At 41.9% G+C, this 17,783-nt stretch overlaps 1 protein-coding gene and 1 long non-coding RNA gene across 4 annotated transcripts in view; one reads left to right on the top strand and one right to left on the bottom strand.

Moving 5' to 3' along the window:
* The window catches only part of LOC119825326, a 56,288-nt gene extending 51,193 nt beyond the window's left edge, over positions 1–5,095 (bottom strand). Inside the window, exon 1 of the long non-coding RNA XR_005287205.1 lies at positions 4,985–5,095. This is a non-coding gene — a long non-coding RNA (uncharacterized LOC119825326). The remainder of the gene's footprint in view (positions 1–4,984) is intronic.
* Positions 5,096–5,201: 106 nt separating this feature from the next.
* The window catches only part of Klhl24 (kelch like family member 24), a 36,987-nt gene continuing 24,405 nt past the window's right edge, over positions 5,202–17,783 (top strand). Inside the window, exons 1-3 of one of the 3 annotated variants that reach the window (XM_038344961.1) lie at positions 5,202–5,314; positions 11,390–11,452; positions 14,772–15,752. In XM_038344961.1, the coding sequence (XP_038200889.1) occupies positions 14,833–15,752 (920 nt within the window). In that variant the 5' untranslated portion in view covers positions 5,202–5,314; positions 11,390–11,452; positions 14,772–14,832. Of the gene's footprint in view, positions 5,315–5,391; positions 5,518–5,996; positions 6,082–11,389; positions 11,453–14,771; positions 15,753–17,783 lie in introns of those variants that run through there. The other 2 variants (XM_038344964.1, XM_038344963.1) reach the window with 2 other exon arrangements.

The raw sequence follows: 17,783 nt of genomic DNA, 5'->3' as shown, positions 1-17,783 counted from the left end.
CTGAACTGGGAGAGAACCTGTGGGAGTGTCCCAAGGACATCTGCTGAAGCATCCTGATACTTATATCTGGGTGCAGTGAAATGGACCAGGGAATGATGGTTCAAAATAGAAAGAGATGGATGCAGAGATGGCTCCATGGTTAGAGTTGCTGCTTGTTGACAGCACCTGCATCAGGTAGCCCACAACCACTTGGAACTCCAGCTCCAGATGATCCAACACCTCTCTGGCTGCTGTGGGCATATACACTCACATGCACATACCCACACAAAACCACAGACACATATGTATAATTAAAAACTAAAACAGACCTTAAAAAGGAAAATAAAGTAGAGGGATGGGAAGATTTAAATAGAATTAGGGATGAGAGAGGAAAGAGGTTGGAAGGATAATCAATCAAAACAAGAATGTATGGATAAAAGCCATATGAAAGTCTAGTACTTGATAATCTAACTAAAATATATAATTTTCTTTAAAGAGTTTGAACAAGGGGCTAGAAAGATGTCTCGGCAGTTAAAAGCACTTACTGCTCTTTTAGAGGACCCCAGGTCAGTTCCCAGCACCCACATGGCAGCTTACAACCATCTATAAGTATATTTCCAAGGGATCCAATGCCCTCTTTTAGTCTCTTTTGAGGCATTGCATGCACGTAGTATACAGACATACATGCAGGCAAAACATCCATACACATAAAATAAAAATAAATCTTTGAAGAGAGACAGAAAAGCAGAGTGGCACCCATGTTTAATCCCACCACTCAAGAGGCAGAGGCAGGCAAATCCCTGTGACTCTGAAATCAGTCTGGTCTAGATAGAGCATTCCACAACAGCCAGGCTACATAAAGAGACCTATGACAGACAGACAGACAGATTAAAGACAGACAGACAGACAGACACACACACACACACACACACACGAGAGAGAGAGAGAGAGAGAGAGAGAGAGAGAGAGAGAGAGAGAGAGAGAGAGAGAGAGAGAGAGAAGGCTGAGAAATTTTGAACAGAGGTTGCCTGTATGGGCAGATAATTCTGCTTTCAGAAGCCACAGGGTCACGTTCTATAACAAAGGTTGACCTTGAATTTGAGGTCATCTTGCCTCTTTTCCCCAGCTTTACAGGTGCTGGCCATTTTTAGCTGCGAAGTTGTCTTTTCTCTAATTAAAATGGAAAAAACATTATATTAGAACTATATTATGTTAATTTCACACAGCTCCATAACATTACTGGAAAAAACAGGAAAGTTTACCCTGGGGTTTTATTTTATGAGTTAGATTCCAGGGCTGGAGAGCTGGCTTCATAGGTAAAGTCTTAAGAACACAAGTGTAGGCAGACTTTTCTGTCCCACCAGCCAGTTCCCAAATAACCACAGAGACTTAATGTTAAATATAAATGCTCGGCCTATATCTTAGGCTTGTCTTTTTCTAGCTCTTTAAATAACTAAACCAAATTTTATTAATCTATGTGCCACCCCAAGGCTCATTTACATCATCCTGATGGCGCTGCATTTCACGGCATCTCCTCGAGACTCCTCAGCCCTTTTTCTCCCCAGCATTCTCTCTGTCTAGAAAATCCTGTCTAGCCACTGGCCAATCGACTTTTTATTAACAATGAGAGCAACATGTCTTCACAATGTACAGAAGGATTATTCCACAGTATACAAGCTTAATGGCTCACACTTACACTTTCAAATGCATGTCAGAAGGCAAATGCAGAGGCAAGAATCCATGTTTCCAGTCCTTCCAAAGCAAGATGGGAGACAGAACTAGGAGCCATTCAGAAGTTCAATGGGCCAGTTGGCAGAGCAGCAGGAAAAGAGGCCCTTCCTGACCAAAAAGAAGGTGAGAACTATCTCCACAAACAAAAAGTGCAAAGTAAACTTCTATGGAGAAATATGAGGCAAAACTCTTAGATATTCATTTCCCATTAATATAGTAATCTTCAAGCCCTGTTTTATAAATACCAACTTTTCCTTCCAAATCCATGAATAAAAAGCAAGGTGCCTTCTGGTGTAAACTGATCTTTGTGACAAAGGTCACACACAGTTCACCCTAAAAAGCATCTAAATTTAGAGATTTGCCACTGGGGCAAAACTTGCATGCACTAGTAATAGAACAAGACAGGCTTTCCAAAATATGCCAGGCATGTGCCTGTAACGCTGTCACAGCAGGGCCAGGCTCTGTGCCTGTGTGCTGGTGACCTGGGAGGGCTCAGCCTTTTCTAGGCCAGTTACAGAGTCATCTAGAACTGGAAGCAAATAGGCACAGCTTTTAAAATACTTTTAAAAGGAACATTCAGGGGCTTGAGGTGAGAGCCCAGGGGCAGAAGACCGTCTAGCATGCGTGATGCCCTAAATTCCATTGCCCAGCACTCAGCACTACTGATGACTAAATAAAATTATTATTTTAGAACTTCACACATGTACATAATAGATCTTTTAAGGTCGAATGATTACTAGAAGAAACGTAAGTCTCTTTGATCATTGACTCTTGAACTTGTGTTCTACAGCTCAGAGTCAATCAGGGCTTAAGTTGTGCTGTCATCTTTGTGTGAGGATATTCTAGGAGCAGAGACACACTTCCACACACCTTCAGAGGACAGGACTCGGGGTGGGTGGTCAGTGGGCTAGTTTTGTTTTCGTTTTTAAAATTACAGTGGCTTTAGTAAACCGATGCTTATAGATCAACCATTTGTTGTTTCATTGTAGTTTCCCGAAAACATTGTAAACTGCAGTTGTCAGAAGGGTTATTAAGGTCTGTGAAGCATATTTCCATGATGCTAGCCTATCAAATTACTTTTCCTCTAGCTATTTTGGGTCTGTCTCAACATTATTAAATGCAGTATAGTTTACAACAGATTATAGTTCCCCATCACAAAGAGTAAACCCTCTTCTCTGGTAATGTCCTTTGTGCAAAAATGTAGAATATAGATTAACAAGTCCAAAGAGCATCTTCAGAAGCCTGGGGGGGCAGTACATGTCTATAAATTTAGCACCTGGGAAACTGAGGCAGGAGGATTGTCATGAATTTTAAGGTCAGCTTGAGTTACATAACAAGAAACAATAAAATAAATGAAGAACATTTTTTAAAGCCAAGCAAGGTGGCTCTTATCTTGTAACCCCAGCACTTGAGGCAGGAGAACTGCCACAAGTTCAGTGCCAGCCTGGGCTTCATCGTGAGTTCAAGGTCAGCCTGGGCTATAGAGGAAGACCCTGTGTCAAAGCAAAAAACAAACAAAATAGGATACAGGGAGGCAAGCTTCAGAAAATCTTTTTCTGTAGCCATGTGAAGCTTACATTTACCTTCAGCTAATGCCTGTAGTTAACATATTCTTATTTCTGTGACTTCTTTTAGCTCTGATTTCTGAGTTTCTTTGTTAAAAACTGTTTTTTCCAAGTCAACGTAAGGGGTGGTATATATCTTTCTACTCTTCATTTATTTCCTTCTTAAGGACAAAGCATAAAAGGAAGGAAGAGCGCAGGAGGGGTTGGAAAGATGGATTAGTGCTTAAGATTGTGTAGTGCCCTTTCAGAGAACCAGAGTCGGCTCCAGCACTCGCATTTCCAGTTCCAGGGCACCCAAGACCTTCTTCCTGCACTCATGTGGTACACATGCATGTACTCAGGTGCATAAACATACACATATCTGGCTGCTTTTCCAGAGGTTAGAGCCCCAGCACCCACACATGGTGGCTCACAACCCTCATTAACTCCAGTTCTAGGTAATCTGATGCCCTCTTCTGGCCTCCATGGGCAATGCATGCATGCACAGATACAGGTAAAACACTAGAACACAGAAAGTAAAACTTTTAAAAGCTGGTGGTGGCACATGACTTTAATCCTAGCTCTAGGGCAGAAACAGATGGATCTCTGGGAGTTTGAGGCCAGCCTGGTCTTCAGAGTGAGTTCCAGGACAGTTAGAGCTGTTATACAGAGAAGCCCTGTCCTGAAAACAAACAAACAACAACAACAAAAATCCTTAAAAAGCAAATTTAAATAGAGCTAGAGATATGACTTAGTGGCCAAGAGCACTTACTACTCTGTCTGGAGTTCGGTTCCCAGCACCCACATCAGGCAGCCAGCTCACAACTGCAGCTCCACGAGGATCCGATGCCCCGATCGCTACCAGCAACGGCACGCAGATGCATATACCCAGTACAGACACGCACATACAAAGAATAAAAAAATAAAAATAATTTTCAAAAATGAATCCTAGATAGTTTTCCTTCAAGTTAAGTGTATTGTTTAAGTAAACTTGAAGGGGAGAGGGGAGAAAAGGAAAGGAGGAAAAGGTGGGAGAAAAGGAGAGAAGAGGAGAGAGGGGAAAGAATATGAAAATGAATCCCCTGACAAGAGCCAACCAAAGGATTCTCAAAGCTGATAGTGACAACGGTTCAAGTCAGAGTGACAAACAGTTTTATTGCAGACCTGGCCATAAGCCCTGGCGGAAGTCAGAGATGTTTCCCCTCTCACAGGAAGTACTCAATACATACATATTTCTTTTCTTTTCTTTCTTTTTTTTTTAAAGGTTAATAGATGAAAAGACCTAAAAGCATATTAAACGCACTGGACGTCCACTCTCCTCATTATCTCCACCCTGTAGCAACACATCTTCTTCCCGTAGTCATGGCCGTATTAATGAAGTGCAGAAAGAAAGAAGTACATAACAACTTTGATATCAGAAACCAGAACTAACCAAAAGGTTTCAAGATAGAAACAAAACAATGTCTTGAAAGAAGTTCTATGTACCTTGGAAAATCAAGTTTTGTTACAACTTTTGTTTGACTCATGCGTCTGATTAAAACAAAAAGGCAACGAAAGGTCTGATACAAGCGACTTTAACAGATTTACAAAGAAAGACAGCTTCCTCTGCGCTGATGGCAGTACATTCCTCCTCTCAGGCCCTCAGATTTCCTTAAGTGTGTTAGAAAGAATTAAAACAAACAAGCCTTAGGCCAAGGACGTAGAGGGCTCTTTGAAGACAATCAACATACCATTCGGTCCTTGCTCAAGATGCATTCCTTTAACCTGATTCTACCTTAAATAAATGTTTAGAATTAGCAGCCGGGGATAGATTTCGCCCTCTAGCGGAACCCAAGTGGCCGGGGAACCCACCATGAATAAGAACTACAACGCCCAGTGTGCTCCGGGAAGGGGCTGCCTCTTCCCCATTGGCCAAGGGTGGGTGACGCTAAGTGTTTTGGCCCAACGGTCACATGTTTCCTTTGTTGTGAGCAGTGGCAAAGACTGGTGGCTCCGGGAGACGCCGGCGCAGCAGAGACCGCGGGGTCGCCGCTCGTGCAGCTTCCAACCTGAGCCGAGAGGTACCGGGGTGACCGCTCCAGGCAGCCCGCGGCCGCGGTGCTGACCACCGGCACCTACGGGAGGGAGACAAGGCCCCCGGCAGCCAGAAGCCCGGCACGGCCTCGGGCGTGGGGACCGGGCGGGCAACGAGCCCCGCGGCGGCGATGCACTTTGGACGGAAACGTCCGGAGTGCTGCGGCCTCGGATCTGGAGTTTCCGTGGGGTGAGGGCGACCGTGGGTGCTGTCGCCGAGCACGGATAGGATCGGGGTGCTGGGGCCACAGCCGCTCGCTGCGCTGTTGCGAAACCTGCTAGGCGTGGTCACCTGACCGTTACCCGCCCCCGCTGAGCCTTTGTTTACCCGGAGCGCGGCCGCGGGCCGTCCCGGGGGAGCCCCCGCCCGCTCGCCGGCTTCCTTCTGCGCCGGGCTCTGCTTCTTAATTTAGTTCTCAATGTTCCCGCCCCCAAGTCCCGGACACCCGAGGCGAAGACCGTTCGGGCGGCCCGGATTGGGCGCTGCAGGCGGGACCCGGGCGGCGAGTGCCGAGTTTTTATTGGCGGGGGCTGGTGGCTGGGTGGCCCGAGCCGCCCAGTCCCGCCCTCGCTTGAAGGTGACCTGGAGGACGCGGGCGCCGCGGGAGGGGGGGGGGGGGGACAGCAGTGGGGGGCGTGCCTCGGGGGAGGCCAGGGCGAACCCAGAGCGGTTGGGCTTCGGACACTAAGTGACCGGACAGCGCGGAGACGTGCCTGCTGCCAACTTGCTCTTGCCTGATCTGCGCAGACTTAGGTAGTAAAGGAGGAACCACAAGGCCACATTTGGGGAAGCCTCCTTGTCAACTCCAGCGGATTTTATTGATTACTTTTGTTCTAAAGGGCGTGCTAGTGTTGTTGCCGACTCCCGGCAAGTCCACCAGCTGGTTGATTGATGAGGGGTTTTTTTTTTTCTTCGTATTTTTCTTTATTAGGATTTAAAGTCTACCCCTTGCCGCTTATGATTAAAAAGATGGCTTTTACCTTAAATATATATCGTGAAGTTATTCGCCTACAAGTTAAAGATTGGTTTTTTGGTTTTTTGTTTGTATTTTTAGTGCGCTTTCTTAGTTTTTTCCCTGTTTGGGGCTTTTTTGTTTGTTTGTTTGTTTGCCAGCTCATATACTTTTGTGTATTAATCTTCCTGGTAGTTCAGAAGTTTCTGAGAAGTGAGTTGAAGGCGTATATTGAAAAACTAAATTAAGATCACTGAAAGGCCAGTCATTTTCAGCCAGAAGATATTAAAGCTGGTTTTCCCAAGCCTTTAAGCTTATGGGGCTCTTAGGTTTTGCCATTTTTATAGCTGAAAGGAAAGGCGCTTCATTGAAGCAGGTCTTTCTGGTTATACATACTCTTTTTTTTCTCACTAAAAAAAACTTACTTTTCATTTTACATACCAGCCCCAGTTCCCCCTCCTTCCCCTTCTCCCTCCCCTTTTCCCACCCCGCTCTCACCTCCCCTTTTCTCATATTCCATCCATTCCTCAGAGCAGGTAAGGCTTTCCTTGGGGAGTCAACAAGATCTGGCATACTAACTTGAGGCTGGACCAAGCAAGCACCTCCCCCATATCAAGGCTGAGCAAGGTAGCTCACCATAGGGAATGGGCTCCAAAAAGCCAGTTCATGCACCTGAGATAGGTCCTGGTGCCACTACCAGTCTCCCCTCCCCACCCCCCAAACAGATCAAGCCACATAACTGTCACCCACATTCAGAGGGTCTAATTCAGTCAGGTACATTTCTCTCTCTCTCTCTCTCTCTCTCTCTCTCTCTCTCTCTCTCTCTCTCTCTCCCTCTCTCTCCCTCTCCCTCCTTCCCCCCCCCTCTCTCTCTCGTAATTTTTTTTTAAATATTATGTATACAATGTTCTGCCTGCATGTGTGCCTGCAGGCCAAAAGAGACCACCAGAACTCATTATAGATGGTTGTGAGCCACTATGTGGGAATTGAACTCAGGACCTCTGGAAGAGCTGCCAGTGCTCTTAACCTCTGAACCATCTTGATAGTCCCAAACTTTACAATTTCTTCATATTTTTTTTTATTTTATTTTGTCTGTTTTTCGAGATAGGATTTCTCTCTAGCTTTGGAGCCTGCTCTAGAACTCACTCTGCAGACCAGGCTGACCTTGAACTCACAGAGATCCACCTGTCTCTGCCTCCGAGTGCTGGGATTAAAGGCATGCACCACCACCACTGGGCTGGTTGGTTATACATTAGTAGATTTTTTAAAAAATGTATTTAGTTTCGTATGGGTATTTTAATTTACCTTCTTTTTTCACCACCTGCATTCAGTGCCAAAGAAGGCCAGAAGAGGGTGTCAGATCTAGCAGTGGAGTTACAGAGATGGCTCAGACTTGTCATCTACTTTGTGGGTGCAGAAAACCAAGAACCAAACCTGGGTTATCTGCAAGAACAGCAAGTGCTCTTAACTGCTGAACCTTAGCCCAAGCCCCTCTTAATATTAAAAGCTCAAGTAGTGGTGACTATATCAGAATAAGCTGCTGTCTGGCCAGAGCACATAATCACTAGTGTACTAAGGATATTTAATAGACCTTAATACAATGCTATCCACTATACCCTAATAAAAACTACCATTTGGTAAGTTATGTTTCTTCAAACAAAGCCTGTGACTTAGTCTCTAAACAGGAAGCAGAAAATAATATTCTAAGAGTTATCAGTTCTGTCTTACTGGCTTTGGTCCAAGTTACTAAAACCTTAATGCTTCTCAGTGTGCTTTTTAACTTCCTTGTTTTCCTGCCATTTCATTAAGATTCAAAGGTCAACCCTTTCAAAAATAAATACTTAGCAAATATATTGCAGCATTTATTCTCGTATGTACCTTTACTCTTGAAATTTTAAGACAACTCTTTCATCAAATACATCGGTATGGACTCTAATGAAAAATGTCAATAAAAGGTCCTCACAAGCATTCATACAGAAAACATGATTTCATTTCTGTTGTGGCTGCAGCAATGACACTAGACAGTTGGATGTTTTGATATCTCTCTGTTCTTCGTGCTGTAAAACCCTGAAGACTCAACAAAGTGAGTCCCCTATGGGTAGTTCGAGTTATTTGGGAGGCTGAGGCAAGAAGATTGCTCAGTAGATCTATGAGTTCAAGACCAGCTTGGACAACAGATGTTGGGGAGGTCTCAAGGTAATAACAGAATAGCTTATTAACGTCAGAAGTTGTAATTTCTCCAGCACACCCTCCCCACTTCCCTCTGAGACTGAGGATTAAACTCAGGACCTTCTAACATGCTAGCCTCTAAGTCCTTGCTGGTTGACTGATCATCTTAGATGATCTAAAACGTTCTAAGAGTTACATGCCTGTAACCTCTGCAGGAGAGTCTAGAGTTTGTGGCAAACCTGGAATACACAAGGAGACCCTGTCTCAAAACAAAGTGATTAGATTTTGTTGGAGTTCCTAAAATTATTTCTGAATAATTTTTACTTTACTAAGTTAAATAAAAGCCATTGACTTCTGAGTGTTCTTGTATATTAAAAGGTCATTTAAGATCCTAGGTAATACCGTAATTGGTTTAGTTGTAATATGCCAAAACTGATTTTGGTAGTAAGAAAAATAACTGTCAAAATTCTGTTTCTCACTCGCAACAGGATCTTGTTTTGTACTGTAATTCATAATAGCCTCTGATTCTCAGTGGTCCCCCTACCTCAGCTTCAAGAATGCTGGGATTACAAATCTTAACTCTCTGGCTTTGCGAGGCCTTTGATTTTTAAATACAAATGCAGTAAGTACTGGAGACATGATTGACAGAATGGCATTGTTTCTTTGTCAGGCCTCCTGAGGAGCACAAGTTAGGCAAAGCTTTTTAGACAATGACTACACCTGAAATTTATAGATATTTGTAAAATTTGTATTTTTACATAAGGTTTATACGCGCTGGTGAAATTGATATAGATACGTAAAAGCATGCTTGGTTTAGCATAGTATTTTCTTTGTAAAGGATTTGGTCTGTTGGAAGCATTTGCTAACATCCTTTTGCATTACCACTAGATCTTTAAAGATAACTCTCTTCCCTTTCTTGTTTCTGTTTAGTTTGAGAAAATGTAATGTGGAACTTGATGGCATGGGTGGTTGACAAATTGTAGGGACTGTTCTATAGAATACCATAGGTTTCTTGTTCTCTGGTCTTTGGAAGGCCTTAGTTGGACCATACTGTCTGTCTGTAACCTCTTTGTAGAGGATTCTTTTAAGGGAACCAAGCTGGTTGTGTTGCCGCCCTGTAAATCACACCTTGTACAGCTCCTCCAGACTCCGTACCTTGCCCTTCACCAGTTAGGATTGCCAAACTGGGCACTGTGGCACCTTTAATCCCAAAGAGGTAGGCAGATATTTGTAAATTTTAGGTCAGCCTGGTCTACATAGTGAGTTCCAGGCCAGCCAGGGCTACATACATACCCTGTCTCACACAACAACAAAAATACCAATTAAAAAAAAAAAAGCTTAAGTAGTACCTAAAAGTCCTGCAGAAAATGCTGGAATGGGTTGTTTCCTACTTCACATGGTATAATTCTGCACCAGATGAATCATGAGAAGCTCTGTTCCAACTTGTGCTTGAGTTCTAGAGAAATGCTGAGAATGTGGATCCGATTAGTGTTGGAGTCCTTGTTTGATTCTGGTGTTAGCCAAGTTGAATTTGAATCTAGGATTCACTGCCCTGGGGGTAGACACAAATAGGCCTCTTTCATTGACTTTGGGCCTTACTAACTTCTGGAAAAGAATACTTACTTAGCTAGTAACCTTCCGCTAGCTTGGCCAAGATGCAGTGTTCTTTTATCAAGTGTACATACATGAAAGTATGTACATAACGAAAGTAGGTGAACACACAAGGTAGTATTCTTGTCCTAATCATAGGTTATTCTGGGTATAAAGATGTGATTGCTTGTTTCTTTATTTAATATTTATTTCGGTTTTTCGAGACAAGGTTTCTCTGTAACAGTCCTAGCTGTCTTGGAACTAGCTCTTGTAGACCAGGCTGATCTCGAACTCACAGAGATCCACCTGCCTCTGCTTCCCAAGTGCTGGGATTAAAGGCGTGTGCCACCGCCACCAGCTGGTTGTATTTTTAAGTTGGTTATTTATATTTGGTTTTGATATCAAATCTGCCTAAACTTAATAATGTACAAGTTCTTGTTATGAATGACTGGATCAGAAACCAAAATCAACCACTAGTATTTAAATACACAGTTGCTATTCTGTGCACAGCTCTAAATCCTAGTCGTTTCTCTTAAGCATTCTTCTCCGTCTCCTATACACACAAACACACAAGGGGTGGGGGGGGGGTTAGAGTGTGTTGAATTAGTTGTTGAATAGACATTAACTCTGTAAGGTTCAATAAAACAGAACAAATAGAAATATATTAAATTATTTGATAAGCTTAGAGATAAGCTATATAAAAATAAATATAAACCGAATGGTGGCTCACACCTTTAATCACAGCACTTGGGAGGCAAAAGCAGGCAGATCTCTCAGAGTTCGAAGCCAACCTGGTCTACAAGAGCTAGTTCCAGAGCAGCTAAAGCTGTTAACATAGAGAAACCCTATCTCGAAAAACCAATGTGTGTGTGTGTGTGTGTGTGTGTGTGTGTGTGTGTGTGTATAAAGCAAGAGTTTAAAAGTGGGTGGGTTTTCTTTTTCTTTGATACACTCTTGAGATTTCTCTAAAATTGATTCCATAGTTCTATGTACTACATAGTGAAGAAACTATTTTGATCAAGTTGATACTTCAACTCTCAGAGTAACTTAATTCTATCAAATCTGAATGAAATGTAAGGTTTTCTCAGCTTCTTCAAATATTCAAAATGAAATTATCATGGGTTATACACTTCATCTCACTGTCAAATTTAGCTTACTGTTACAAAGAATAGTAAAATTTGAATATTACTGGATATAAAGTTATTAATTTGCTTTAAAGTTACTACTAATGATCTATATAAAAAGAACTTCCAGTTAGAAACTGCAACTTACCAGGAACTGTTTTCAGCACATTACTAATGTTCTTGAACTGATAGTATCTGATTGACATGTCACTTTTATCTATTTTAGGTGTGGAAATTTAAACAACACAAGTATTTTGCCTGGAGCTTTGGTCAAACAAATGCTAAGAAGGTATATTTATGTTTATTAGCTATTTACTATTCATTGTTATTAGAGAGTTTAAACCATTTCACTTCTTTAACCTAAATCATTCGGTGCCAGTCAGTGTAATAGTGACTAAAAATGACAAGTTTTTTAATGGGCAGGTTTTTTGTTTTGTTTTTTTTTTCTCTGAGACAGGGTTTCTCTTTCTGTCCCTTGCTGTCCTGGAATTTACTTTGTAGACCAGACTGGCCTAATAATCACAGAGAACTCACAGCAGTCAGCCTGCCTCTGCCCCCTGAGTGCTGGGATTAAAGGTGTGCACCACCACTACCAGGCCAGACCAGTTCTGTTTTAAGAGAGAATTGGGCTGAGTGTAGTGAGGCACACTTGTAATCTTAACACTCAGGAACTGCTGCTACGTTCTTAACTATTGCTGATTTCTTTGTAAAAAACAAATAAGTTAACCAGTGGTGGTGGCACACCGCTTTAATCTCAGCACTCAGAAGGCAGAGGTAGGCCTGGTCTACAAAGCAAGTTCCAGGACAGCTAGGGCTGTGCACAGAGAAACCCTGTCTTGGAAAACAAGCAATGAGTAAGTAAATACTTTATTTGTAGTAATTGGGAAAGCATAAGGCTGGTTAATTATATATGGAAGACCCAAAGTTAAACCTTGAAAGCATATCAGTTTTCAGATGACTGTGCAAATCACTTACCTGTGATAACTAGTAAGAGTTTGTATTTGGTTCTGTTGTTGAAGGCTGGTTAATAAGAGTTTTCTTAAAAGGTCCAGGAATAGCAAGTTTTAATCAACCTCTGTGCCCCTGATTTTACCTAATATTTGATAGATTGCACTAGCTACCGAAAGCTGTTTGCTGTTTTCCTATAGGTATCAGGGAAATGAAAATGTGTGTGGAGCCAGCGGGCTCAGGTAGATGAGGGGCTGTTTTTATTTAGAGCAGTGGCTCTCAACCTTCCCAGTGCTGCGACCCTTTAATACCAGTCTTCATGTTGTGGTAATGCAACCATAAAATTATTTCATTGCTACTTCATAACTGTAATTTTATACCTGTTATGAATCTTAATATAAATATCTGATAGGAGTCTCAACCCACGGGTTGAAAACTGCTGGCTTGGGGCTGGAGAGATGGCTCAGCGGTTAAGGACACTGGCTACTGTTCTGAAGGACCCAGGTTCAATTCCCAGCACCCACATGGCAGCTCACACCTGTCTGTAATCTCCAGTTCCAGGGGATTTGGCATCTTCCCATAGACATACATGCAGGCAAAACACCAATGAATATAAAATAAAATAAACTACATAAAAAAAAAAGAAAACTGCTGGCTTTTAAGAGAGAGGGCAATTTTGTTCTTGTGGCTTAGAAAGCTGGTAATTTTGTTCTTGTTGGCTGGCTGGTTGGTTTGGTTGATTCATTTTGAGTTTTTAGACAATATATCTTTGTGTAAGTCAGGCTGACCTCAGACCTGCAGCCATCTTCCTACCTCTGCCTCATGAGTACTGAGATTATAGGCATACATTACCGTGCCCAGCTTAAAAGGGTTTTTATTGTCAGCAGAGCCAGTAATTATATTTCTGATCAGAGTACCAGTGGTTTATGTGAATTTTTTTGAGCCTGAAATACAGTAGTGGTGGTGGTGGTGGTGATGGTGATGATGGTGATGAAGAAGAAGAAGAACTGGGTGAGTTTTTACAAAGAATAAATTCTTGATTGGGGAAATTGGCTTTTAGCTAATTCAATTATTTGACTCCAGAATAGTAACGATTCAAATATGAATTCTTTTCCATGTCATACCTCTTTCTGTCTGTCTGTGTGCCGGTTCTGAGACAGGGTCTCATGTTTCCCAGGCTGGCCTAGAGTGCTCTCTAGCTGAGGATGACTTTGAACTTGTGATCCTTCTGCCTCTACCACACAAGTACTGTTTACAGGCATACACCATCATGCATGGCTATTCCTGATCCCTCCTCACCCTCTGCATTCTTAGAAGAAATCAAAGAATATTATGTTCTTTTATTATTTTGCAATCTTAAGTGCTAAAAATTTAATATAAATTAGAGGAGAACTATAATTTAGCATCTTGTCTATGCTGCCATATATTCTCATGCATCAGCATTGTGCTTCTAAAGACTGGATGTATTAACCAGGTAGTCTGTAAAAGAGGCAGATTACATTATAAGTGTGCCTAATGTTAGAAAATAGGAGGTGTTTGTTGATTGCTTCTGTTTTTGTGCCACTTAGTTTGGTTTTTTTCTTTGTCAGCTTGACACAGCTAGAGTTATTTGGGAAGAGGAACCTCTTGAGACAATGCTTCCATAGGATTGCTTGTAGGCAAGTCTGTAGGACAATTTTTTTCTATAGGATAATTTTTGATGGTTGATATGGGTGAGCCCAGGCCATATGGTGGCATAGCACCTCTGGACAGGTGGTCCTGAGTACTGTGAGAGAGCAGCTGAGCAAGACATAGGACACAGTCCATAAGCAGCACTTTGTCCTCTGCTTCAGTTCCTGCTTCAAGATGAAATGAACCCTTTCCTCCTCAGTTTGCTTTTGGTTGTGGTGTTTGTCAGAGCAGTAGCAAACCTAACTAATACGCTTTCTTCCAAATTTCTATTATTAGTAGGTGGTGCTGTTTTAAAATGTTAAATGTGCCGGTTACTTAGGTGCTGCTCTTTATTTTCACATTCGTTCATTCGTTAAGCTGGAGGGCACAAGTGTGCCACAGAATCTATATAGATGTCAGAAAATGACTTGTGCCTCCTGAGTGCTGGGATTAAAGGTATTCTCCACCACCACCAAGCTATACAATTTATATATATATTTAAAGTAGATAAGTATTAGCACTGCTATATTAAGATAATAACTGTTCAAACAAAAAAAGGTAATAACTTTATATTAAGGTTCTGGCTGTAAGCCATGCCTTGTGGTGTGAGCCTATAATCACAGCTTGCAGGAGGCCGAGGCAGGAGGAGTTCTAGACCAGGTTAGACTACATCGGGGAGACTCTGTTTCAGAGAAACAAAATGACAGCTAAAAGATGGGAGACTCTGTTTCAGAGAAACAAAATGACAGCTAAAAGATGATTAGTCCAGTTCTGCATGCTTTCTTGCTCTGCCATGCGGGAGACGGTGGAAACATCGCCTGGAGGATACATAGAACCCTTTGAGCTGAGGACTCTAGGATACTGCCGATAACACTCAGGTTCTAATCTTGCAAGTGCAAATTTCTTATCAGTGTTTAGTAAAATAAACTGGTATATGTTGTAGAACATATTAATCATGTGATTGTTATATTTACATAAAAATGAAATTGCCTATTTTTATTTTTTTTTAGCCACATAAAGAAGATCCCTAGCAGCCATTTCTCAACCGTAATATAGTCACCTGATGTAACAATGGTACTAATATTGGGACGCAGACTAAACAGAGAGGATCTTGGGGTGCGTGATTCCCCAGCAACTAAGCGTAAAGTTTTTGAAATGGACCCCAAATCTCTGACAGGTCACGAGTATTTTGACTTCTCCTCAGGATCATCCCACGCTGAGAACATACTCCAGATATTTAATGAGTTTCGAGACAGCCGCTTGTTCACAGATGTTATCATCTGTGTGGAAGGAAAGGAATTTCCTTGCCATCGAGCTGTCCTCTCGGCCTGTAGCAGCTACTTTAGAGCCATGTTCTGTAACGACCACAGGGAGAGCCGAGAAATGCTGGTGGAGATCAACGGCATCTTAGCTGAAGCTATGGAATGTTTTTTGCAGTATGTGTATACTGGAAAGGTGAAGATCACAACGGAGAATGTTCAGTACCTCTTCGAGACCTCCAGCCTCTTTCAGATTAGTGTTCTCCGTGATGCGTGTGCTAAGTTCTTAGAGGAGCAGCTTGATCCTTGCAATTGCCTAGGAATCCAGCGCTTCGCCGACACCCACTCACTCAAAACACTCTTCACAAAATGCAAGACCTTTGCGTTACAGACTTTTGAGGATGTGTCCCAGCATGAAGAATTTCTTGAGCTTGATAAAGATGAACTTATTGATTATATTTGTAGCGATGAACTTGTTATTGGGAAAGAGGAGATGGTATTTGAGGCTGTCATGCGCTGGGTCTACCGAGCTGTTGATCTGCGAAGGCCACTATTGCATGAGCTCCTGACTCACGTAAGACTCCCTCTCTTGCATCCCAACTACTTTGTTCAGACAGTTGAGGTGGACCAGTTGATCCAGAATTCCCCTGAGTGTTACCAGTTGCTGCATGAAGCAAGACGGTACCACATTCTTGGCAATGAAATGATGTCCCCGAGGACTAGGCCACGCAGGTGAGAAGATGCACCACGGATAAGAGCTAACAAAAGTTTTGGTCTTAAATATCTGTTTTAAACTCCTGAACTCAATCTCAGTGTACTCTTGTAAAAGCATAATTTATATGAGTCCTAGCGGTTGAAGGTCTGTTTGGATTCTTGAAGATGTAGCTTAGTTTGTAGGGTACTTACCTACATAAACTGGGTGTGGTAGCACCTACCTCTCTAATCAGCATACAGAGACAAGTGGATCAAGAGTTAAGGTTATCTTCAAATATGTGCGTAAAGCCTATGTTTCAGATCTATATTTAATGTCAGTCTCAATTTTGGATGATTTTTTTTCTGGCGTTTTTGAGAGCATACATTATGGACCCCAGGCTGGACTTAAACTCTATGTAGACTGACATGGAACTCCTGATCCTCCTGCTTTCACCTCCAAGTGCTAGGATTACTGGCATATACCCCATATGCTTTGTCTAAATTTGAAAATTACTTTCACATTAAAGAATATTTAGTAAGCTTTGTTTGGAGTGAAACATGACTATTAATATTATATATGTTATTCTTATAGATAACTATAGACTTCTAAGTCCTCCTGCCCTCAGAACAAGTGCTTTTATCTGCTGAGCCGTCTCCCTGACCCTGTTCTTCCGTATGACTTCTAAGGGAATGGGCCCATTTCTTACAGTGAAAAGTGTGTGTCAGGTTGCATTATCAACCCATTTGAAAACCAGCATGTAGAGCTAAAGTAGAATTTTGTTACATTTGAGGCTGTTTTGATGCAGTAGCAGGTGCTTTTCTTGCATAAGCATTCCCTGAAATTAAAGATGATCCCTTGTTTACCAGTCTGCTGCCAACCCCTGGACCTTCCATCCTGTTGTGCCTGTTCTGTATTGTTTCATTAGTTACTAGAAACTGTCTGAACATTCCATATTCTTTTGTATGGATTTTGATCTTTCTGGGGAACTCTAGACTTCTCCATTCTTTACTGCTTAACTCCAGTCCCCTCCTCCGACCTTAGCTTCTGAATACAGTCACGACCTAAACTCCTCTGATCAAGTCAGCGGTGACTTTGTTTTGTTTGTTAGTGTCCTTTCAGTCTTTAGGATGTTGTGCTGATTTCTGGTGCTAGGGACAGAGTTCATGGCCTTGTAGTACGTGTTGGTGAGTGCTCTCCCACTGAGCCACACCCTCAGACCTAAGGTCTAACATTAACTGCCATATCTACCTTGAAACTTGATTGGCTTCTGGAATATCGTTGACCCCCTGAGCTTCCTATTCGGCAGTGTTCTGTTCCAGGGTTGACAGTGTCTGCTTCTGTGTCTGATCTGTAGCGTTGCCTGTTTGGTGTGCGTTGTTGTGTCTGTCTCCTCCCACGTAATTTCCTGGGTGACTTGATCTCATCCAGGCCAGATTTTCATTACCCTGAACTGCATACTGTCAGCTCTAACCCTGAATCTTTAGCACATATTTTCTCACTTACTCATTCATACTTCTTTTAAATTGTTGAATAATTTTTACCCTATTCCTTAGTGTCTTACATAATTTATATAATTAATTATATACACACTTATTACTTGATTTGTGTGACTTTTAGTACAGCATAAGCAAAATAACTTACAATTAAAGGTTCATATTAGCTAAAACCCAGTCCATATTTAAATTGTCTTTTAATATATCTGGATACAGAATTTCCCATTATATCTGGATATTTCTAAGATATATTATAGCAGTCTTTTGGAATAAAAGCAGTCTTTTATTCCAAAATTGCTTTTTCATGTTTCTGACTTGATAGAAACCTAAATTCGTCAGGCTACTTCCTTATGACCTCCTTTAGATATATTTAGCTACGTATATTTCTTAGAAAGTACTAGCTAGTGCTACAGACATTTCAGTATTTGGAACTGGAATTCATCCTATGTGATGTGTCCATTACATTGCTATTAAAAGGAACTCATGCATATTATCATCTCATTTTCCCAGCTGTCCTCTAACAGGTCTGAGGATGGCCTTGAACTTCTGACCCTGCTTTTACTTCCTCAATTACTA

Source organism: Arvicola amphibius, chromosome 10 (assembly GCF_903992535.2).
Source record: "Arvicola amphibius chromosome 10, mArvAmp1.2, whole genome shotgun sequence".
NCBI classification, from domain to species: Eukaryota; Metazoa; Chordata; class Mammalia; order Rodentia; family Cricetidae; genus Arvicola; species Arvicola amphibius.
This window is presented reverse-complemented; position numbering and strand designations above follow the sequence as displayed.